The sequence below is a fragment of the Vicia villosa genome, linkage group LG5 (assembly GCF_029867415.1).
Source record: "Vicia villosa cultivar HV-30 ecotype Madison, WI linkage group LG5, Vvil1.0, whole genome shotgun sequence".
In the NCBI taxonomy this organism is placed as follows: domain Eukaryota; kingdom Viridiplantae; phylum Streptophyta; class Magnoliopsida; order Fabales; family Fabaceae; genus Vicia; species Vicia villosa.
Genome location: NC_081184.1, coordinates 171,881,219 through 171,905,505, shown reverse-complemented (window position 1 = coordinate 171,905,505; position 24,287 = coordinate 171,881,219). Strand labels below are relative to the sequence as shown.

Below are 24,287 nucleotides of genomic sequence, written 5' to 3'. Positions count from 1 at the left end.
CTTATAGTAGTGATAGAGGGAGTATTATGTTCGGAGAGAATCTAACACTGTTGGAACATTATGCATATATTCCAATATAGGGAGATGAATTGAAAAAGTTCATTAAGTGGAGTCCCACAATGTATATTAGTTGAAAAAACTTCTTAGTCCCACATTGCTTAGATTAGAAATCTTAGCTAGTTTATTTCATTATATAATGAAGTCACTTGTTTCATTTCAAAACACACCAAAAACTTAATTTGAGTTTTTCCTTCCTCACTCTCATAACTCTGCGTCTTTCGAATTGTCGAAGCGCCAACTTCTCCCTCTTTCTTTCTACTCGTTGAATTTTCCGAGTACCTTCTTGAATTCTCTTTAGAGAATAATGTTAATTTCTCCTCGTTTGAGTTGAGAAATTATAAGTATAATTTTTTCTTGGATTCTCTTTAGAGAATTATTGAAATTTCTCTTGGTTTGAGAAATTACTACGACTGGTCTTTATACCAGATACATATTTGAATGGTCCTAGTACCATTTGAGGGTGTATTTCTAGACCGATTATCTACCGTGCAAGTAGTAATCGTATAGTATAGAACTGGGCTGTTTTATCTTGGAGGCGTCGTGGTTATTAAGAGCTGCTTTGCATAATTTTGGCAGTACCGCGAAACGTCTTAAAGAAAGCGTATCGATCCGCGACTCGACCCGGTAATTTCTTTGGTGGCAAAGTTGTTAAAATCGTGATCCAACAATTTTAAGACGTTTCGAATTGCCATGGCTACTGAAGAAATTATTGGTACTTCTGCGGATACTTTCTTTGACAAACCGTCATGTTTGAGAGATGTCACTTCAAATGTTGGCAACAAATGATGATTTTCTTCTTAATGTTGAAAAAAAAATAGCTAACATTTTGACCGAGGACATTTTGTTGCTCCCTTTGGATCAACCGAACATACTAACGGTAAGAAATTTGAGGATCAAAAGGAACACATAATAGTGTTGAAGCTGAATCTGCTGCACAGATTAAAGCGAACAATTTACAGCTTAGGAATGAAATCACCTTATAGAAAGAATGATTATAACATTCTGAATAGAATCACAAATGATCTGTATGACTATTACATTAATTGCGATACTTCAAAATATGTTTAAGAGACTCTGAAAAACAAGTATGACATTGAAGAAGCTGGAGAACAGAAGAATGATTTTAGCAGCTACGTGAAGTATCAGATGGTAGTTGAAAGGTCCATAGAAACTCAAAGTCACGAACTTCAAAATATTGCTCATAAGATCATCAGTGAAGGTATGTATTTATAAGCAATTTGAATTTCTTTTATTATTGACAAACTGCCCCTAGTTTGAAAGTTTTTATGAATTATGCCTTGTTAGAAAATAAAATAATATTTTATTTAGAGACTGATTATTCTCATTAAAGAAGAATATCAGAGACATGATTAAATAGAAAAGTCTTGGTTGCTTTAAACAACAAAAATAAATTCGGTATGGTTCTAAAGCCATATGGCAAATCATTATAGAATTAGAACTGCAATATTGTGAACCGAATTAAGAATGGGAACCCTTCTATGGCCCCAATTGCTCCAACTAGACAACAACCACCACCTCAAAGAAATGACGTGGTTTTGCTTTTGTTTCAACTGTGGAAAACTAAGTCATATGGCTAAGAGATGTAGCATGTAATGCTTGAACTTGGTGTGGCCCGTAATGCACGAGTTAACCTGGCTAATGGAAAATTTATTCATATGATCATTGAAATCAACATGGATGATAGATTTGATGGTTGGTGGATAAACACAGGCGTCTCTCGTCGTGGTTGTTATGATCGTGTTATGTTTAAAACATACACGAATACTAAAGATAAGAAAGTGTTGTTGGGAGATGCCCACACCACTAATGTTGTCGATATTGGAGAAGTGGAACATGGTCCACCTATGAAAAGACTTTAATCTTGAAGAATGTCATGTATACTTCTGATATTATAAAGAATCATGTTTATGTTTTCTCTTCTTCTTATAAATAAGGAAATATTTAGTCAATTTATTGGGGTAGATTTGTACACCATCATCATAAAGAATGATATTTTTGTGAATGAAATTGATAAGTTCAAAAACTTTGTAAAGAATTTGAAAATGATTTAGTAAGAATTTGTAGTGATAGGTAATATGTATGATTCTAGTTTATTTAATAATTTTTATAAACAACATTGAATTGTACATGAAACGACTGCTCCATATTCTCCTGAAATAAATGGTAAAGCAGAAACAAAGAATAGAACTCTTATTGAATTTTTTGTTGCAATTATGATGAATTCTGGTGCTGCACCTCACTAGTGGGGGGAAATTTTATTGACTGTTTGTTATGTCCTGAATAGAGTTCCCAAGTCAAAGAGTAATATATCTCCTTATGATATATTAAAGAAAAGACAACCAATCTTGTCTTATTTGAGAACTTGGGGATGTCTGGCTTATGTCAGAAATCCGGATCCGAAACGAGTTAAACTCGCTAATAGAGCATATGAATATGTATTCATTAAATATGTAACAAACAGTAAGGCATATAGGTTTTATGACCTAAATGCAAAAGCGATCATAGAATCAAATGATGTTGATTTCTATGAATATGAATTTCCCTTCAAATTGAGAAATAGTGGGGGCACTCAATCGAGTCACATTCTTGTGATAAGAAGCACAGAAAGCAACAAAAATGTAGAAATAGAACTTCGACGAAGTAAAAGAGTAAGAGTTTCTAAAGATTATGGGCCTGACTATGCGGCTTATAATGTAGAAGAAGATCCAATAAATCTTCAAGAAGCTTTGTCTTCTCTGGATGTAGACTCATGGCAAGAAGCTATTAATGATGAGATAGATTCTCTGGAATCTAACAAGACCTGGCACTTAGTAGACTTGGTTCCTGGTTGCAAACCAATCGGTTGTAAATGGGTTTTGAAAAAGAAACTAAAATATGATGGAACTATTGATAAATACAAGGCTTGTTGTAGCCACGGATTTTAGACAACGAGAAAATGTAGATTTCTTCGATACCTTCTCTCCTGTCACTAGAATAACATCCATTAGGGTACTTATTTCAATTGCTGCTATTTATAATTTAATAGTACACCAAATGGATGTTAAAACTGCTTTTCTAAACGGTGACTTAGAAGAAGAAATCTATATGGAACAACCAGAAGGGTTTGTGATCCATGAACAAGAAAAACAAGGTTTGTAAGTTAGACAAATCTTTGTATGGATTAAAGCAATCTCCTAAACAATGGCATGAAAAGTTTGATAACTTAATGATATCGAATGGGTATAAAGTGAATGAAAGTGACAAATGCGTTTATTACAAACTTGAGAATCGCATTTACACTATCATATGTCTATATGTAGACTATTTACTCATATTTGGATCAAACATTCAGACCATTAATGATGTGAAATCATTGTTGAGTAACAACTTTGATATGAAAGATCACGAGATTCTTGGTATAAAGATCACGGGACCCGTGCAAGAAATTTCTTAGGATCAATCACACTATGTGTAGAAGATCTTAAAGAAATATAAATACTTTGATTGTAAACCTGCATGCACACCTTATAAACCAAGTGTTAAACTGTTTAAGAACACTGGTGAAAGTGTGAGACAAACTGAATATGCGAGCATCATTGGCAGCCTTAGATATGCCACTGATTGTATTAGACCCGACATTGTATATGTCGTAAGATTGTTATGCATATTTACGAGTAGACCGAGTAACAAGCACTGACAAGCTATTGAGCAAGTCATGAGGTACCTTAAAAGGACCGTATATCTCGGTCTACATTATAAGAAATTTCCTGTTGTACTTGAAGGATACAGTGATGCAGATTGGAATACCTTGTCAGGTGATTCCGAAGCTACTAGTGGCTATGTATTCAACATAGTTGGAGGAGCTGTATCTTGGAAATCAAATAAGCAGACTATCCTGGCTCAGTCCATGATGGAGTCTGAAATGATCGCATTAGCAAATGCTAGTGAAGAAGCAAGTTGGTTAAGATGCTTGCTAGCTGAGATTCCCTTATGGGAAAAACCTATGTCAGTTGTGTTGATCCACTGCGATAGTACCGCGGCTATTGCAAAAATTGAGAACCGTTATTATAATGGTAAAAGACGTCAAATAAGAAGAAAGCACAATGCCTTTAGAGATTGTATCTCTAAAGGAGCTGTAAGAATGGATCATGTACGCACTGATGAAAACTTAGCAGATCCTTTGACGAAAGGATTAGCTAGAGAGAAAGTCCATAATACATCTAAAAAAAGATGGGACTAATGCCTATACAGAAATGAGTTGCTCATGATGGTAACCCGACCTAAATGACTGGAGATCCCAAGAAATAGGTTCAATGGGTAATAACAAGTTGTGAGTAATATGAGCAGATCATGCTAGAGTAAATAAAAGAAGCATGAATCCTGAAGTAATAAGAGGATGAGATAATAGAAACTCTTAATGAGATCTATACTTTGTATGAGGGAGTACCTAGGCTACAGGAGTACTCTTGATAGACTCACCTATGTGATTGTGGAACTGAGGCCGGTTCCTATGGAATTTCGAGGCAGAATTCCTAGAGCCTTCACTAAACCGGGATACACGTGCAGGGCCATTAAAGCACGGGCTATTAGAATACACCTTAAGAAAAGGTTGTGTGCGAGTTTGATGTCTGAGATAGAGTTCAAGACAATTGTGTCACTCTTGTTGAATCGGAATCCTACTTGCTACGCAAAGGTTCAAGTCGTAGACACCTCTGCTTATGCACAATCTTAGAAACGTTTGACGTTATTTCTGAAACACTGTTTTAAATTCAAGTGGGGGATTGTTGGAATATTATGCATATATTCCAATATAGGGAGATGAATTGAAAAAGTTCATTAAGTGGAGTCCCACAATGTATATTAGTTGAAAAAACTTCTTAGTCCCACATTGCTTAGATTAGAAATCTTAGCTAGTTTATTTCATTATATAATGAAGTCACTTGTTTCATTTCAAAACACACCAAAAACTTAATTTGAGTTTTTCCTTCCTCACTCTCATAACTCTGCGTCTTTCGAATTGTCGAAGTGCCAACTTCTCCCTCTTTCTTTCTACTCGTTGAATTTTCCGAGTACCTTCTTGAATTCTCTTTAGAGAATAATGTTAATTTCTCCTCGTTTGAGTTGAGAAATTATAAGTATAATTTTTTCTTGGATTCTCTTTAGAGAATTATTGAAATTTCTCTTGGTTTGAGAAATTACTACGACTGGTCTTTATACCAGATACTAAGATGGTATTCATACCATATTTGAATGGTCCTAGTACCATTTGAGGGTGTATTTCTAGACCGATTATCTACCGTGCAAGTAGTAATCGTATAGTATAGAACTGGGCTGTTTTATCCTGGAGGCGTCGTGGTTATTAAGAGCTGCTTTGCATAATTTTGGCAGTACCGCGAAACGTTTTAAAGAAAGCGTATCGATCCGCGACTCGACCCGGTAATTTCTTTGGTGGCAAAGTTGTTAAAATCGTGATCCAACAAACACTTATGACACAAGAATGAATTCACGTTGTTAGTGTGAACGGTGTTAAGAGTCTCACACCGAATAATATATGACCTGAAACATGCTTATATGTGGAGACAATTCTCACCTTACAAGTCGGTTTTGTAGAATTGAGTTAAACTCAATTTCAATTTTAAGATGGAATTAGAGCTCGGTTCAAGATCCTTTGAATTATTTCCTAATCTGTGTTACGCTTAACCACACATAAATGTGTCTGAGTGAAGGTTAGTGAGAATGGAGGGAAAAACTTTGACATGTGCAACAAAAGACTACGATGGAATCAATGCTTGGATGCCCTCAAAGTGAGGATAAGGTGGGGACTAGCCCTTCATTGCAGCCAATAACTTTAAAGATATCTTTTTGCCTTTTTGTATCTAAACCAAATTATTATCATTATTATCCTAAACATGGCTACTATCTTTGGTTCCCCACCAATTTCCTCACTCCCCCTTACCAGAACCACTCATCTCATAGCATCTTCTTCACAAACACCTCCACCACAACAACCTCAACCCTCAGGTTCATCCTCTCCACAGCCAACAAATTTGAATGAAGATCAGACAGTGCAAGTCTCTATCAGTTCACAGCAACAGAAGCCTATTAAACCAGTAGTTTCATCAACTAAGGTTGATTCCACAGATTGGATAGCCACTTCTTTAACTAGACGGTTCGGCCTCGGAGCTGGTCTTGCATGGGTTGGCTTTCTCGCTTTTGGCATCGTCTCAGAACAAATCAAAACTCGCCTCGAGGTTTCCCAGCAAGAGGCTAATACAAGGTCTCTATCGCTTTTCCAAATTTTATTACTAAAAGATTCTGTTAATGATGACTAATGATATCGTTGTATTCGTAGGAATGTCGAGGAGACAGAAGAGGTCATTCTGCCTAATGGCATAAGGTTCGTCATCTCACACTATGATTAGAAGCTTTGAAAATTATATACAAAATTGTATGTATGTATGTATGTATGTATGTATGTATGTATGTATGTCTCATTTTAGATACGTTACGTGATTTCTGCAGATACTATGACTTGAAGATTGGTGGCAGGGATACGCCGAGGCGAGGTGATTTGGTTGTGATTGATATAATGGGAAAAGTCGAAAGCACGGGTGAAGTGTTTGTGAACACATTTGAAGGGGAGAAGAAAGCATTGGCACTAGTGATGGGGTCAAGGCCATATAGTAAAGGAGTGTGTGAAGGGATAGAGTATGTGCTGAAAAGTATGAAGGCAGGAGGGAAGAGGAAGGTGATAGTGCCACCTGAATTGGGATTTAGAGAGAATGGTGCTGATTTAGGTTCTGGTGTGCAAATTCCACCACTTGCAACACTTGAATATATTGTTCAAGTTGATAAAGTTTCCATTGCACCAGCTTGATGATGATTATGATTAAATGTAACTGTTATGCTGATTTCTTAAGCAAAAATGCAGGGTGCTTTGGATTTGTCATATGATAAATGTTCATTTTTTATGTTGTCATTTTGTATGGAGTGTGAAAATATACTTGAGGTTACTTGCTTGATACACTTGAAATTTTGCTATATTTTGTGATATGTACAAAATGTTTATGATGACTTGTGCATGTCAAATTTTAGTTGACATTCAAATGATTTTGGGAAGGAAAGTGGTCAATTTTAGGCATTGAAAAAGAAATATTCAGTTTTTGTGGCACAAATTTGAAAATAAGAAATCTTGACCAATTCTGTTGGCAATTAAAACTATTGTCTTGAAAAAATTAAGATGCTATAAAAATAAACATCTAAAATAACATAAAATTTTTCTTCTGAAACACAAAAGCTCATTGACACTTTTGCTCTTATAGCTTAACTCTTACACTTGTCGTGTATTTTAAACTTCAGCAAACTATGACTAATCAGCATTTAAGACTATCCTTGAAACTAGCCCATGACCTAATCATATATAACTTTAACAATTTTCATGTGGTCATGTTTATTTCCTATAACATGGTCTAATTATCTTTTTAATTCTATGTAAATACTTATGCAAATAAAATTAATAACTTATCAACACTTGATATAAATTTTTTTATCCTTGATTCAAGAATTTTAGAGGAAAATAAACAGTAAGATAAAATTATTATTTTAAATATATTACTTTTCAATGTCAAATCATTTAGCGGTTAGTAGTCTCTCTTTCTTTAAAACCTTACAGAAAAAACACTTTTCGAAATTACAAGAAACTAAAAATTGTAAATACTGTTAGGAAATCCTCAGAACCTCATGTAGACAGTCCAGCGACGAAAGTAGGAATCCACCAGATATTAGAAATTGGCGGCGACAATTTGTGCGACGGGGGCTTGGTCGGGCAGCGGTTCGAGTCGGTTCGCAATGGTTTAGATTTTTTCACAACAAATATGAACCCGCACTTCAACTTATAAAAAATTATTACATATTTTTATCATATGAGCTTTTTTTTTATTATATGAGATGTTTTGAGGAAGAGAATAAGAGAGTAATCAAGAGGAATTGTGATAGTGAGAGAGAAGATTATATTATTGAACTATAAGAGTTATTTATATATAAGGTAGTTGTTACTTACTCAACAAGTAATTGTCTCTTAACCCACTAAAAGTCAAAACAAACTACCACTAACTAACTATTATTAGTATAACTAACTTCTATTATAATATATTGTATTAAACTCAACATTCCTTCTTAATTCAAGCTATTAAATACTATGACTCAAAGATCCCTTCTCAACTTTATAAACTGCAATCTTTTAATGGCTTTGGTGAATAGATCGACCACTTGTTCTTCTGTTGGATAGTGGAGAAAAGAGCTTCACCTTGCTCGTCTACCAACTAGTTGTTCTTGATCTTCTTGAACATATCAAGTTGGCCCAAGTCTAGGCCAGGAAAAAGGCCATCTGCTCTTTAACACATTAGAAATATACGTCTGAAGTCTCGACCAATTTGTCTTGACACTTTGAAAATTTGTCTTCTAGCTTTTCTTGGGAGAGGAGGGCCACCTTTAACTTAGTTTCATTTTGGGAGAGCTTCTCACCGACTTCTTTGGCATCCTTCTCCGCCTTTTCCGGAGGCCGTTCTTAGCTTCAACTCTGAACACTATGACTTATCACACTCCTCAATGATAGTCTTTGGAAACTCTTGCTTCTGAGTGGATACCTCCCTCACACTATTCAAGTCAGCATCAGCTCATCGAGGAACTTGTTCGCCTGATCATAAGTACTAAGAGCACTCACTCCAATATCAAGACCAAGAGAAAAATGGCTCTCCACCATATGGGATAAATATTTGGACCCTATTCAGATCACGACCTTGAAATAGTTGGGGGAAGTCTTCAACAAAGAAGAGGTGAACACTAACATAACTTTTGGCATCATGACACTTGTTCCATCAACATGGTTGGGTAACACCTTCAGGTTAACGTATAAGGTCCTCATCCCAAAATAGGTGACCCAATCTGGTCGTCAATCTCGACCTCTTTCTCTAAGATAATAGTCTCAGTGGGCATTACGCCCTTGTACTTTTAATCTAGGGCAGAAGGAACTTCCTCCGAGCCCTTCAAGACTCATTATCTAAAGGGATCTGGGACTCATAATGGCATCCCCGACGTCTCTCTTGTTGCCCTTAATCATATTGCTGCTTGTGTGGCTTTTAGAGTTGTCAATCCATTGCTTGCCCCAAGTCGTCTTCTTTTTTGCCATGTTTGTTTTTCTCTCAACGACATTCAAAGGGGCCATTCTTTCTACAAAAAAGAAAATAAATGGTAATTGTTAAACAATAAGAGAACCCTAATCAAGCGCGCGTACGAAAATTAAACTTACGCAAGTATTTGCCAATGTCGTGATCATTTCCCCAATTAAGCTCACAATATCCTTAGAGCTCATGATATTAAACTCATCCAATACATTGACCACATATCTCTCTACTTTGGTTAAGAACCCAAATTAAATCCATTTGTAGTCATGGGATTCCACGTTTAATATAGGGGAACGTGATATGCATCATCTTCCCCGATGGTGATCATATACGTCCCTTTTCACCCTCCCACTCTCACAAACCTATATTTTCAATTTTTGTAATGGTTAGAATGATGGTGAAAAAGACCCTCCCCGAAAGGGCGCCTATAGTCACCCAAGCACCTGCGGATCATGCCTTAGTACCGTAGAAAGAAAATAAGATTCCAATGGTGGGGTTAATCTATAGGCGACGATAGACAATCTCAAACGACCTTATGAAGGCCAACCATTGGGTGTTATCTAGGAGAGAGACATTAATTATCGTGAGTACCTTAATGTCGTGAACGACTAACAAGCGTGGGGGAAATTTTCTAGGGCTACCATGGTAGCTTGCTCCACTTCAGAACAAGGCTCCAAGATCACTTTCCTCTCATCACCTGTTCCAAATAAGTTTAGATGTTTCTTGAAGGAGGCCATTTTTTGCTTACAGGTGTAGTATGTCTCGAAGTCCTCCATTCACGAGTGCTTGGATGAATCAGTCACCATTGATAAATTCAAATTTCCTGAGAAAGAACATGGAGAAATAGGATCAATATCACTACTAAAATCAGAGGTGCTCTTGTAACTCCCAAACATTCTACTTCAAAAAGCCTATAATCGATTGATCCATCAACTCTCTTGGCGTGGTTCATGCAATGTTCATACAACTTTATAATTGATTGAAAAGAATAGAAGAATTTATGAATTTATTTTTAATCAAAAATCAAAATTTTCCTAATTTAGAGAGCTAAAAGAAAATTATATTTAAGGACGATTTTGAATGGTTTAGACAAATTACTCAAATATATTTTTTTTTAAAAAAATTCTTTACAATAGGGAATTCTGAATAATAGTAAAAATAGGGAATCCTTTCCCAAAAATATCTAATAGAAAAGAAGTGATAGACTTATTATTAAAAAAATTAATTATTTTTTTAATAAAAAGATGTATAATTCTTTGAAAATGTAATTAAAGTACTCATTAGTATCTTTTGAAAATTGTAGAAATAAATTAAGATGAAAGTTAAATTTTATCAATTTTTTTACAATTCATAAAATAAATTAGATGATTTTTTATAAATTATAAATAATTTTTTAAGAAAAAATGTTAATAAAAGGATTTTAAAAAACTAACATAGTTATTTCATTATTATTTTTTTAAATATATATATTTATTTTAAAAAAAATACTTGCATGAAAACCAATATATGGCTTTACAAACAACTAATCACAACTTTTTATTAATTAAAAAATAAAATAAAATTTTTCTCTCTACCTACCCCGTGAATTTAATTAGAAACGAAATTAATTTTTTTAAAAAAAATTTCTCTTCTTAAAATGTATTAGTATTTAGTATAATGGCATGTTATTTTTAGGATACTAACCTCTTCTCATTTTATAGGTGTCTTTGAAAAAGCATGAATAACAAATTAGTTATAGGGCTTACCAAAATTATGATCATAATTATCCAAACTGCCATTAACAAAAACTATATAAAACAATGTGTTTCCTGTATGTTGTAACGCAAAATTATATTGCAAACCTGAAAAACTGAAGAGAGTTTCAGAAAATAGTTTATTGAAACAAACTTTTCAAACAATTTTTTTATATGTTATTTTTGAAAACTAAAAACTGTTTTTAAGAAAATATTTAAATAAAAATAAATAGGTGTGTGAAGGTAAAGATAAAGATAAAGTTGAATGAACAATAGTTCCTTCCTTCCCCGCAGGCATAAATTGAAAATGCAATTCAAGTTAGGGGTTTGTGTGCATTAAATGTTACCCTTAGCCAAGTATAGAGGAAATGTATTAAAACGACTAGTCGTATCGTATGGTGCTTTGCTGTCTATCGTCTTCCAATCTCAACCGCAAAATATTATTCAATTCATAAAACACCAAACTCTCTTCTTCTTCTTCTTCCTTTTCTATTTTCAAATTCTATATAATACAAAATTTCACAAAAACCAACCAATATCTCGAAAGTGCAAAGCAAAGAATATAATAATATAACATAAAAAAAATGGGCACTGTTATTGACTCTCATTTCTTAGCCCTCACTGCCATTATCACCGTAACTAAACTCTCTCTTTACATTCTTAATTCCATCATTAATATTAATTAATCTCTTTCTTCTAATATTATTAAACTAATTAATTGTTTCTTCAGATTGTTTATCAGCTTCTGTTTTTCATTGTCACTGCACTTCTCAAATTCGATAAGGTCACTGATTTTGCAGGTACTTTCTTCTTTATCTTCCAAAACTATACAATCAATTCAATTCTTGTTTATTTACTTACATATATAATCGATTCTTCAATTTCTAGGAAGTACCAATTTCGTTATTGTCGCTGTATTGACCTTAGTACTCAAAGGCTCATGGCATTTTCGACAGGTAATTGAATTCTAACGTCACTTTCATTTCATTTTTCTAATCAATTTACCTTATTAATGCTAAGAAATTACTCTTTTTTTCAGATAATCCTCACTCTCTTTGTTGTATTATGGGGTCTTCGCCTTGGTTTTTTTCTCTTACTCAGGTATACTTTCAAGGTCCTGAGTTCGAATCCTGCTAGGTGCTATCAATCCTTGTGTGGGCCAGTCCATACAGAACAAAGTTCTGGCTTTAAACGGGCCCCCCGCTAGTGGACGGTGGGATTGGTCCCTCTTGGATTAGTCGGTCGCAAGGCCGGATACCAAGATTTCCAAAAAAAAAAAAAAAAAACACTTCAATTCTGTTCAAATTATAGGGTTTCATAATTTTCTGTGCTTTTTTTGTATTGTATAATTGCATAATTGAGCATGTTTCTTAGTGTGTGTTTGGTTCTGCTGTGACAAAAATTGATTCTGGTTGAAAGTGAGTTGGATGTAAAATGATTTATAGACCAATTCGTGTTCAATCAAGGTATCGTAGCATGGCACGGTGTTCTAATCGGAATTTTTTTATATAGATTAATTCTTCTGAATTTCTCATGCTCAACTAACATAGTACCAAGACTAGTGTGAATTATCATTGGGTTGACTTTTTGAATGTTTGTTTTCTACTTGATTTCATTTCTGAATATCCCTTTTCAGGATTTTACAGTGGGGAGAGGATCGCCGTTTTGATGAAATGCGTAGTAATTTGGGGAGATTGGCTGTGTTTTGGATATTTCAGGTTTTTTATATGATTTTCTCATCTTTGGTCTTGGTTTTTATTTGATGTCTTGCAGAGTGTTTGATTTGATTTTTCACAGGCTGTTTGGGTTTGGGCTGTGAGTTTACCTGTTACAGTGGTGAATGCAAGTGATAGGAATCCTTTTCTAAAGGCTGTGGATTTGATTGGGTGGCTTATGTGGGCTGTGGGTTTTATGTTTGAAGCTACGGCCGATCAACAAAAATTGACTTTCAAAAATTCTTCGGAAAATAGAGGGAAGTGGTGCAATGTTGGACTCTGGCAATATACTCGTCATCCTAACTATTTTGGCGAGGTTAGTCTGTTATTACTTTCAAATCAGAGTGTTTTTAAGTTGGTTCAGCAGTTGAGTGCGCTTATTTGTGATTCTGTAGTTCTGCTTATTTTGTCCCTAAAGCCTCTGAAAACCCTTGTAGGTTATACCTGATAATGCTATTCTTATTATGATTACAATTTCTTTGTAGTTGATTATAGTTTATATTTTTGTCTTTCCTTAAGCAAAGATCCTCCTTATTAGACGTTGATTTGTTTCTGAAGTTGGTTTTTATGATTTGGGGTTAAGTCTTGTTTGGCTGTCTCTAAAAGTAATTTTTCCCGCTGGATGGAAAAAACGTATCAGAGATGAATGAAAAGTGTTCACCATTTAGTATATAACGGTTGAGACAAGTAAATCCTGTCACCCAGGGGATAGCTGAGTAACCTCTTTTCATGGGGGGGGGGGGGGGGGGGGGGGGGGGGGGGGGGGGGGGGGGGGAACTCTAGCAGTTAGTTCTTTAGAAATAAAATTATCGGGTTTGTAAATGGATTGATTCCCTTGTACAGTTCTGAAGCGTTTGAAATCTATCATGCTTAGAAATTATCTAGACAAATCACAGATCATATGACTTGGTAGTTGCTACATGGTTTTGGTAAAATGCCTGAATTTTTTATGTTGCTGTCTCCCTAAAACAAAACAAAGTGACTATTTTATCTTTCCTTTTTGGTGATTGGCTAATGTTTGGTAGAAGAGGTGCTTCATTTTTCTAATATATTTTTTATTTTATTGAAAAATGGTGTAAAGTATTAATCAAGCTTCATGAATGCTTAATTCAGATATTGCTTTGGTGGGGAATTTTTGTGGCATCTACACCTGTACTGAAGAAAGCTGAATGGCTAGTAATCATTGGACCGATCTTTCTCACACTGTTGCTTCTTTTCATCAGTGGCATTCCACTGCTCGAGGTTTGCTTCTTACCTCTGATTTAGTCAAAATTATGAAGCTTTTTTGTCGCATTTCTAATGATGAATTGCATAATGGAGGCAGGAATCAGCAGATAAGAAGTTTGGAAATGTGGAGGGATATAGGGTATACAAACAAAAAACCAGGTAAATTTACCTGCTCCATGTTACTACATATTTCATTGTGTCATTAAGGAGAAACAACTAAGTCAAATATTTTTTTTCAGCCCTTTAATCCCATTGCCACCAGGAGTCTATGGAAAGTTACCTGCATGGTTCAAATCAGCTTTTCTCTTTGAATTTCCACTCTACAGTCGTAATTTTCCCTCGGAAGAACAAATTTGGTGAGGGGCGATTCTAATTTCACTCTTATATAATCTTTCTGTCTGCAGAACTGTACTATTATGCCATTTTGGTTTTCATGAACACAAGTATTTTGTATTTATCTCTATTTATCATTGTGTTAACAACTTATCAAATAACATTTATTAGAAAGGAAAATAGTAAGTCTTGAGATTTTCACTTTTGATTTGATTCATGCCTGCTCTATGTATTAGAAGTTTAGAACAGTCATTAAGAACAAGATAGCAATACTTTTAACTTTTAAGCTTGTTGGTTATTCCATCCTGGTGTCTCAGACCGTTCAAATTGTGTAAAACCCGAGAGTTATCACAATCCCTAGGTTGTTAATCTCAGATAGCGGCGCGTAGCGCCGGACCTCCCAAATGCTATAGCGGCATAGCGGATAGCGGGATGACCGCTATTGTGAGCTTTTAAAAATCAAGCTAAATATTTAATATGAAAACATAAATACTAAAATAGGTTCCAACAACATACATAAATAATAAAAATAGGTTCCAACAACATTCATAATGACTTGAAAACAAAAGTTGCAACATACATAAACCAAAAGTTGCAACATACATAAACTAAACATAATGACTCAAATTAGGAATGTACTCAAAATGTCTAAATCAAATTCTAAATGTAAACAAAATGACTAAATCACATCCGCCTCATCTTCACTTCTAAGTTCCACCACATTAATATCATCTTGCTCATCACTTGATTCAATTTCAAACACTTCTTCTTCTACCTCCAACTCCTCATCTCCATTAGATACTAATGTAGCAAGTCTATGCCTAGTAACTCTTGTTGGTTCATGCCTAGATACTAATGTAGCAAGTTTATGCCTAGATACTAATGGAACGTTGAAACTAGGGCAGAATGGAACGGCTGCTGGCTGCTGTTTTTCAGTGAAGAAAGAGAATATTTATGACCTAATGCTCACTTTTAGCTTTTATAGTAGTTAAATAAAAGGGAAAGATACAAATTTGCCCTTAAAAAAATTCAAACTTACAGTTCTGACCGTATCTTCACAATAGCGGTCTGAATAGCGCTACAGAACCGCTATTGCGCCGCTATTCCACCGCTACGGCACATGAAATCGCGGCCGCTATTTCCGCTATTTCAGATAGCGGTAAACAGCCCAATAGCGTCGCGGCGAGGGCCTCAACCGCTACGCTATACCGCTATAGCGCCGCTATAGCGCGCTATTGACAACCTAGCACAATCCACATCAAGGGTGAGGAGAACCTCATAATTATGCAGCATGTTTCCTCTTCAACACAACAAGTCATCTAGCCTTTAAGCTTAATTTGCTTAGTACTTTCTGTGTTCAATTATAGATTTGATTCAAAACCTTGCATGTCTATATCATCAAAGTATCTGACTACCATAATCAGGAATTGTGATCAGATTTTAATGTCTGCGAATGTGAAATCATCTCTGAATGCGTTAAAATTTCTATTTATAAAATGTAGGTCTCAATAAATGGTATTGAATTATTTACTGTTTGCTCAAGGTGTAGAACAAGCAGTGGGAAAAGCAGTGATACTTTGAAAATCGAGTAGCCAACCGTTGGTTCTCTTGCATCACACTAAAGTTATAGTTGCCATCGTTGTCTGTCGCTGTTAGGAATTTTCTTTGGGGTTTTTCAAGCCATGTAATGTTGTTGCAACTTGCAACTTTTCTTCTTGTTTTTATCCCTTTAATTTGGTTCTTTTCTTGTATGTGATATATACTTTACGCAACTGTGCAGGAAACTAGATTATTTCTCTATCATCAATTCTTCTACTGCAATTATCATTTTGGGCCTGCATTGGCAAATATTTAACACAAATGCTTTTCACACATCTCACTTTTTAATTCTTTTGCTATATTAAATTTTTTGAAATATGATTCTTTTATGAACATATGCTGATTGTTAGTTATATTCCAATTACAAACTGGCATTCTTAATGCTTGTTATTACAATTTCTTCTCTAGTTTTTGAAGTGTATTTCTGGCCACGTTTGTTTTTAAAAAATGTGAGGTGTGAAAAGAAACTCCCTTAAATGTATGTTTAGAGTAAACACCAGTTTAGTATAAAGATTTTCAAAAAATATATTCATTGCAAATGAACAACATCAAATTTGACTTTAAATTAGATTATTTAAATATGATTATTAGTTAGAAAAAGTAATATATTTTATTCAACTAAAACCATTGAAGAACTAATTTGACATGATATTCTTGAGGTTAACAAATCATGTCTGTAAAATAGATTTCACAAAGGAAGCTGCTTTCTTTTGCTATTGTTATTAAAGAGTTTTTTTGTTTTCACAAATTGTGTATCCAAACCATACAGTGTAACAAAAAATATGTATCTAAATGGCATAAATTTAGCAATTTCTTGGATTTACACATCTACATCTGAACTAATGTCGGACCAACTGTGCAGTTTTTGATTCTACTCAACCCAAAAGATCTTCAATATGGAGAAATGGTTAAACCAGGTTGTAAAACATGAGAGAATAATTTGAGAAGACCATTTGTCTATGCAAGAGAATATGTCTATTCTTCCATGAAGCCAGAGATTTCCAGTTCTTACTAGGCAGAAAAAGAATCATGGTACATAAAAAATGTAAATAACCAGGCACAACCATTAGTATGAAACTAAATGTGATTCAATAAAATATACGCAGGTTTTAAACCTTTATGCCTACCAAAAATGTATTTGAAGAACTGAAATTATGAAACTGCAGTCAAAATAGCATCTATTTATCATCTTATGCAGTATGCACCATTGTCCAGAGCATGATATACAAACAATGTAAATAAATACAATAAATGAATATTCTATGTTAACTTCTGGATCCTCACCACCAGTTCCCAGAGCCACAATGCTATTCTTCTCAAGGTGTACATTATATTATTTACAAGAAAGACACTGAAAATAATTCAAATCTATAACCTACTTCTCAACTTTCCATGTATATGATTTACTTTATAAGGATGTTTTGTTGCCGTATGAGACTCCAAGCAACTACTGGTTAAGAAATTAAACAAAAGCGATTCTGGATGTTTCTAGTTAGTCCAATTGCAAATCTGCTACCTAAGCTCACATATCTCCGGCAAAGACCATAAGGTAGTGCATTGAATCTTCACAAGTTCCCCGTACAAGAAACTAAGCAGTCTGATAAACTGAGAAAAACAATGTAAATATTAATGGTAAGAAGAAACTCCGAATCCTAAGAGCAAAACAATCACTGTTCTCTTAAGATAGTTCAACTTCTACCTGTACTTTCCTTGGGGATGGAACATACACTTCTCCATAGAGTATGAAGGATCACAGGGATTTAGCTTACAAGCAAGAAACTTGCTCAGACGTCAGAGTGAAATGAACCTACAAGTAAATAGCACATTACATATTTAATTGTTTGGGAATGAAATATGTAAAAATCATGAGATGCAAGGCTCCAGATTCATCAAAATCAAATGCAGCATTTGCGAGCTTAGTAAAAAGGGAAAGCGCAGGATAGAGTAGAGGTTATGAGAAAAATGGAAGCAGGTAAGTCTACCAGATTGAAAGCCAGAATTTGTAGGCAAGAATATAGCGTAACTCTGGTTCCAGCTGTTGTCTCCAATCAACCATTGAACACAGAAAATCTGATATTTGGCATTGAAAAATTATATTCTGCTTGCATAACCGTTTTGGCCTTCGCAGTCTGGATTGCCCGACGCATGTAAATCTTGACTTGCTTTGGTTGTCATGTGAAAATAGAACATGAATGACAAGTTCGGCAGTCACAGATTCCCTCCCTGTTCGCACATCAACCTGTCAGGGGTTCTAATCGTTAAAAAGGTTGTCATTTAGATAATAAAACTCAGTAATTTGGCAACAGGTCAGATCGCAAAGGACCTAAGAGCTAAGAGTTAATCCAGGAGCAAGAAAAGAGAACCAATTTCTTGTTAAAAAGACATAGTAGCTACGCACTTATGAAGGAAGAAGGGTAATAGTCTTGGCAATTTATACAAGAAAAGTTCAACCAGAGGCAGCAGCAATGACTCGAGACAGAGTATATGTTAAACATGGAAACACACACACACGTATATATGTAACAAGTGTTATTTAATTTTAATCCAACTTCTCTGACATAAGATACACATTTTCTAAGCATTTACAGTGTGTGAGAGATAATAGATTATAGAAACATAATCTAAAATGGAACTTAAGTTGATGACCAAAAGTAAGTAAATAAATAAAATGGAACTAAAGCATCTCACCTTTTTTCAATATTTACTAGACCTCTCTCCATCATCTCATGACGAAGTTTCTCTGCCTTATCGGTCTCATTTTTCTTGAGTAGTGCACCAATAATTGTATCAAAAGTTACAGCATCAGGGGAGCAATCATTGGTATCCATTTTTGATAGTAAGAGTATAGCTTCATCAAAAGAGCCATCTTTACAAAGTGCATTGATGATGATAGTATATGTTCGGACATTTGGAGGACAACCGAGCATCAAAAGGTATTGAAGAGCATCTTCTGTAATCTTCAACTTTTCACCTTTGCACAAATTGTCAACAATTAAATAGTTTGTGTAAAAATCAGGCCAAATTCCTTGAACAATCTTCCAAAATAATGAGATTGCCTCGTCAAAAGGTCGGGTTTTACAAAGCGTGTCTAACAATATATTGTAAGTGACTACATCTGGGGGTTGACCACTATCCCGCATTTCATCAAGAAGTTCCTTCACGTGTGGTATTCTGTGCAAATTGCATAAGCCATCAATAAGAGAATTGTAAGTAGCAATACTAGGGACTAAATTTTTGCGACGCATCTCTTTAAAGAGAACCAACGCTTCATCAACCATTTCATTCTTGCAATAACCATTAATCAAGACATTATAATTCAAAACATCAGGTTCCAAGCCTCTTTTGACCATTCCATCAAATAGTTCTTTAGCCTCGTCAACACTTTTTCTTAAACAATACCCATCCATCATAGCATTGTAAGTAATAATATCCGGTTTCTCGCCTCTTTTCATCATCATAACAAACACACCCTGTGCTTCTAATACCCTTCCTTCTTTACATAACGCATCAATCAATATGTTAAACGTAAAGTCATCCGTATCAACGTTTTCCCGCACCATTCTCATTAGTAATTGATTTACATCTTGCCATCGACCTACGCTACAACAACCACGAATTAAAGAGTTGTAGGTAACAACATCAAGTAAAACTCCCCTGTCACCCATCCGAGAACACAAACTAAGCGCATCCGTGACAAGTCCATCTTTGCATAGTCCATCAATGACTGCACTATACATTACTAGATTTGGTTCAACCGACCGTTCCTCCATCTCGTGTAACAAATGTAACGCAGCTTTAGTTTGCCCGTTTTTACACAACCCATTGATTAAAATCCCATAAGTAAATTCATCAAAAAGATACCCTTGGGCTACTAGGTCTTGGTAAAAGTTCAAGGCTTTATAAATCATCCCATTCGTACAAAAACCATTGATGATTGTATTAAAAGTCACCAAATTAGGTTCATATCCACTCTTAAGAATGGTACCCAATAATGAAAAAGCAAAACCCATATGAGATTGATGACAAAAACAATTAATCAAGATGCTGAAAGTAGCAATAGAAGGCGAAATTCCCCTAAGTTGAAACTGCGAAAAAAGCGAAATTGCAGTGGGATAATGTCCCATTCTCACAATAGCTCCTAAAACCTTGTCAAATTCACAAGTGGGTGGCGGAGAAAGTACACGAATCATGCAATTGAAACGAGTAACAGCAGCTTCAACATTATGAAACCCAGAACTTTTTCTGGCATAGTGGCGTTGCAAATGGCTGAAGAAGCGATAAAGAAGCAATGTAGAAGAAGGTAGAATAGGATTACGAGAGAATTTGGAAATGGCATACCTTGGATTTAGAATCATCAGATAAAAAAACCAATAGAATGATGAGATTTCAACCTCAAGATGTGTTCCGTTCCTCTCTCGTTTTCTTCTTCAACTGCGGAACGGAACTTGTTTGTCACTGTGTGTTGCAGCGAGGGTAGTGTGTGATTTTTGTCTTTAAATCAGAACCATTCTTCATTAAAAAAATGATAATAATGCAAGGTGAATAAAAATGTTATGCTGCCTAGGGTTTATGTTTTGATTCTTTTTGAGTCTCCACCTCCAACATTAGCTCAAATGCTTTGTTGCAAGAATTTTGTGTATTTCTATGTTTTAGAATATATATTAATTAAAATATTTTATTGATTTTCATCTTATCTTTTTATCATATTTATAAATGAGAATTTTCTAGAGTTTTTAAGATTACGTGCGTTTCCAAAAATACTCTCTGTTTCTGTAGATGTATCTCCGGACACACATTTTTTTACTTAACTTTGATTTATTTCGTAGGTGCATCTATCAAAACATTTATGTTATGTACCTCCGAAATCATTTGATGTTAAACTCGCGTCAGATTCTTCTCCCTCATTCTCAAAACTTTTCATTTCACCAAAGTTTTTAAACTCTCTCAAACCCTCTCAGCCTAAAAAATCTTTCTTCCACCAAAGTTCTTTTTCTCTCGAGTTCGACATCAACATCAACGACCAACACACTCAGACTCGTTCAAAGTTCAATTTAATCGATAAGTTTATGAGTTTCTGAGTCACTTTCGAGTATTTTCCGTAATAGAGTTAGAATACACTTTTAGGTGCATAAATCATTAGACAGTTTTAGAAATATAGTTTAGAGACAATGTATGTATTATTTGTTGTGTAAAACGGACGATCAAGGGCTCAACAATTGGTTTTGCAAGGTTTTGAACAGTACAAATGCCATTGTTGCATTTTGGAAGTTGCAAAACGTTCCTTAGGTGCATCTACAAAACAAGTAAACGTTAGGATAGTCCCCTAGACGCAACTCTGGAACAAACCCAGTTGTTATGAATGCTAGGTGCTTCTGTAGTTGTATCTACGCAAGCGTTCCACATGTACATCTACGGAGTTAATTTTTTTTTACTTTTGTTTTTATAACTTAATTATGGCTAGTTCAAATTTATTTCTTATACCTTGCAGACAGACATTAGGGTTGATGAGACGGACTGACTCATACATGAGAGGGTTGTACATCATACATCTGTGCAACGTCCACTAAGCCAGATAGTGTTAGAGGGTGTTGACGCCTCTGTTCCAGCAGTTCTGACAGAGACCACAGTTGAGGCTACGCCACAGCCTACTTCGCAGCCTAGTGCACATGCGCCGTCCACTTCTACTTCTTCATCCCGGAGGCGTCGGGATGATGGTGTGGGTACATCACATGCGCCGTCCTCCCACAGTCCTCATCGGGATATATCTCTGCCACCTCCATCCGGTTCTGCCTCTCCTGTGCCACCTCTAACCGATGCTGGTTCTCTTATGCCACCTCCAGAGGGTGTTGACCCAATGTGTGAGGATGCTGATGAGGCTTACCTGGAGGATCCCTCTGATTTGTTGTTGCTGACAGGATACGCCGACCAAACCGCAAGACATGTCTAGGATGGAGAGGTAACATTTATTTCTTCATTGGAAATTCTTTATTTTTTCATTGGAAATATATTATTTGTAACATTTATTGTTATTAACATTGTTTTCATTGGAATTTTCCAAGAGAGGTAGCCCCAGAAATTCTATAACCATGGGCGGAAGATATTAGCTTTGGAGCAGCCATAGGAGGCGTGGTTCCAGAATGTCCTCACAGCCTCTGATCTGAAAGACATTTGTGAGATTGGGTACACTGTGATCAACAACGGGATGCTCATGGCATTTGCGAAGAGATGGCACCCTGAGACGTCCTCCTTCCATCTACCTCATGCTGAGGTCACTATTACATTGGACTACGTCTCATGTCTGTTGCATATACCTATTAGGGGTGCCCTCCTCCGTCACGGTAGGATGACGAAGGAGGAAGCGAGAGAGCTTCTGGTTGAGGAGCTTGAGGCTGATCCATTAGATGCGTTTGAGGAGGTGAATAAGACCCGCGACACTCACGTGAGGTTTTCCTTCCTGCTGTAGAGATATTCTGATGCGCTAGTTGCGGCACGACAGACTGATAGTGACTCAGTTGAGGTGGAGATACATAGATAGCATGTTCTAAGGTGTTTCTTTTTATATTTGATTAACACTCAGCTATTTGTGGACACGAGCTCCACGTATACGGACGTCGCTTACCTCAGGTACTTTTTGGATCCCGCACGGATCCACGAGTACAATTGGGGGCGGCAACGCTGACGTACACCCATTCGAAACTGGGAGAGGGATGCCTTGTGGAAGACCAGGACTATCGGAGACAATTATTCACTATTAGTGGTAACAATCTTATATCCTTCTACTTTCTTCACTACTCTTCTACTTTGATCTCGGTATCTTTTTCATTTCAGGGGTGAATATTACAACACTTCCCGATGATCATTAGATGGTTGACATGCAGTTTGACCATCACTGTTCCATATCTTCCAGAGCGCGTCATGCGGCAGTTCGGCTACTGTCAGTCGATAACCTGCCGCCCTTCTGTCTGTGCTCGTCTCGACTTGACCCGTAGGCAGATAGATGACATATTTGCTGACTATGAGAACCACATGGTTCCGGACAAGGCTTGGGCGACTAGAGCAGAGAGAGACTGGAGCTGCGCCGATGGTACATCATGTGGATCTTCACTGTCTCACACCCCTACATGGTCCCCTTGCAGAGGGATCACCGTCCATACCACCTCATTAGGAGATATTACAGGAGCAGCAGTCTCGTTCGAACCACACTCAGGATGTGCTGCCTCATTGTCATTAGATAGTTGAGATAGAGCGAGAAGGCATTGAGGGAGGTTTCTTCCCTGAGGGGTCTGGTGCTAGATATATACTGGATGACATTATGGAGGTGGCACAGGGGGCACTGGTGTACCGCAGACATCACACCAGGACGAGTGAGATAGTAGACGATAGATGTAGAGGAGCCAAAAGAGGATGTGGTGGACGTACAAGAGGTGCTAGAGGCTGGAATGCAGATGTTGTCAAGCACACGCAATAGTAGCGACTGTGCTGGACAATAAAATTAGGGTTTATGAACGATTCGTTCATGAGTGCCGTTTTGAAAAAAATTAGATAAAAAAAAGTTTTGAAAAAAATTATACCAAAATAAGTGTTTTAAAAATAAGTGAAATACTATTTTTTTAAAATTGTGTTAAGCATTTTTTATGTGAATAGACATCTAAACAATCTTTTGTAATTTGTTGATAAATAAAAATCATAATATATAGTTTTTTTTATAAGTATCAATTAAACTCGATACTCCGAAAATTATAACATCAAACATAATGCACGTCAATAAACTTCAATGGTAAATTAATAGATAGAGTTTGACAGTATGATAACATCATAACCATAATTGGAAGAGTAGTCAAAATAACTATAATATGGGCTCATCCAATGAAATGTTTCATATTTGTCATATAATTCACAAGATAATATTATTTTTCAAAAAAAGAAAACTTCTGTAGCATATTTTATATACAAAACTCAAATCACTCTTTCAGTATTCTTTTTACTAGCATATTAACCACACTATTAAGTAATTATAATCGCTGAAAGTACGAGTGTGGTGACTAAGATTTGAACCCGGATGCCCACATAATGCGTTTCACAGTCAAACCATTGGACTATAATACCGAAATCAAAACTCTTCTTAAAAGTGACAATGTAAAGATGAAAAATGCATGTGGAAGTGAGAGTTGTTGAGATGTGCTAGAGAGCATAAGAATGGTTGTTGTTGTTGAGGGTTTTGGTGGTGGTGAGAAGTAGAAGATGCTTGGTGATGGCGTCAATAATAAACATTGTTATAAATTAAATTGTAAGTGATGGCAGAAGTAGTTGATTAACTGTTAAGTGTTTTGATTTAATCCAGTTTATTGGCCTTTGACGGATGCAGCACTGATTAATTGAACAAAATCCAAGTCTAGTGAGACAAATACTTTTTATTCACTCAAGAAACAATTAGACTT

General features: G+C 35.7%; 3 protein-coding genes across 5 annotated transcripts; 2 read left to right on the top strand and 1 right to left on the bottom strand.

Moving 5' to 3' along the window:
* The first annotated feature begins 5,920 nt into the window (after window positions 1-5,920).
* Window positions 5,921-7,131, top strand: LOC131603968 (peptidyl-prolyl cis-trans isomerase FKBP17-2, chloroplastic). Its single transcript, XM_058876452.1, has 3 exons — window positions 5,921-6,337; window positions 6,413-6,457; window positions 6,583-7,131. Exons 1-3 carry the CDS (start codon window positions 5,970-5,972, stop codon window positions 6,935-6,937), a joined length of 768 nt encoding a protein of 255 aa, XP_058732435.1. The 5' UTR covers window positions 5,921-5,969; the 3' UTR covers window positions 6,938-7,131.
* Window positions 7,132-11,393: 4,262 nt separating this feature from the next.
* LOC131603965 (uncharacterized) lies at window positions 11,394-16,122 on the top strand. 3 transcript variants are annotated; one of them, XM_058876445.1, is made up of 10 exons: window positions 11,394-11,610; window positions 11,706-11,775; window positions 11,864-11,931; window positions 12,015-12,076; window positions 12,612-12,693; window positions 12,773-13,006; window positions 13,804-13,932; window positions 14,015-14,076; window positions 14,157-14,273; window positions 15,794-16,122. In XM_058876445.1, the coding sequence occupies exons 1-10, from the start codon at window positions 11,560-11,562 to the stop codon at window positions 15,840-15,842; spliced, it is 924 nt and encodes a 307-aa protein (XP_058732428.1). In that variant the 5' UTR covers window positions 11,394-11,559; the 3' UTR covers window positions 15,843-16,122. The 3 variants fall into 3 exon arrangements, with proteins under 3 accessions (XP_058732428.1, XP_058732429.1, XP_058732430.1); XM_058876446.1 differs by having other exon boundaries at window positions 11,396-11,610; window positions 15,753-16,122; XM_058876447.1 differs by having other exon boundaries at window positions 11,398-11,610; window positions 15,800-16,122.
* A 951-nt stretch (window positions 16,123-17,073) lies between these two features.
* LOC131603964 (putative pentatricopeptide repeat-containing protein At1g12700, mitochondrial) lies at window positions 17,074-20,453 on the bottom strand. Its single transcript, XM_058876444.1, has 4 exons — window positions 18,538-20,453; window positions 17,832-18,088; window positions 17,549-17,656; window positions 17,074-17,454 (listed from the first exon to the last, which is right to left on the bottom strand). The coding sequence occupies exons 1-2, from the start codon at window positions 20,202-20,204 to the stop codon at window positions 18,058-18,060; spliced, it is 1,698 nt and encodes a 565-aa protein (XP_058732427.1). The 5' UTR covers window positions 20,205-20,453; the 3' UTR covers window positions 17,074-17,454; window positions 17,549-17,656; window positions 17,832-18,057.
* Window positions 20,454-24,287: the final 3,834 nt, after the last annotated feature.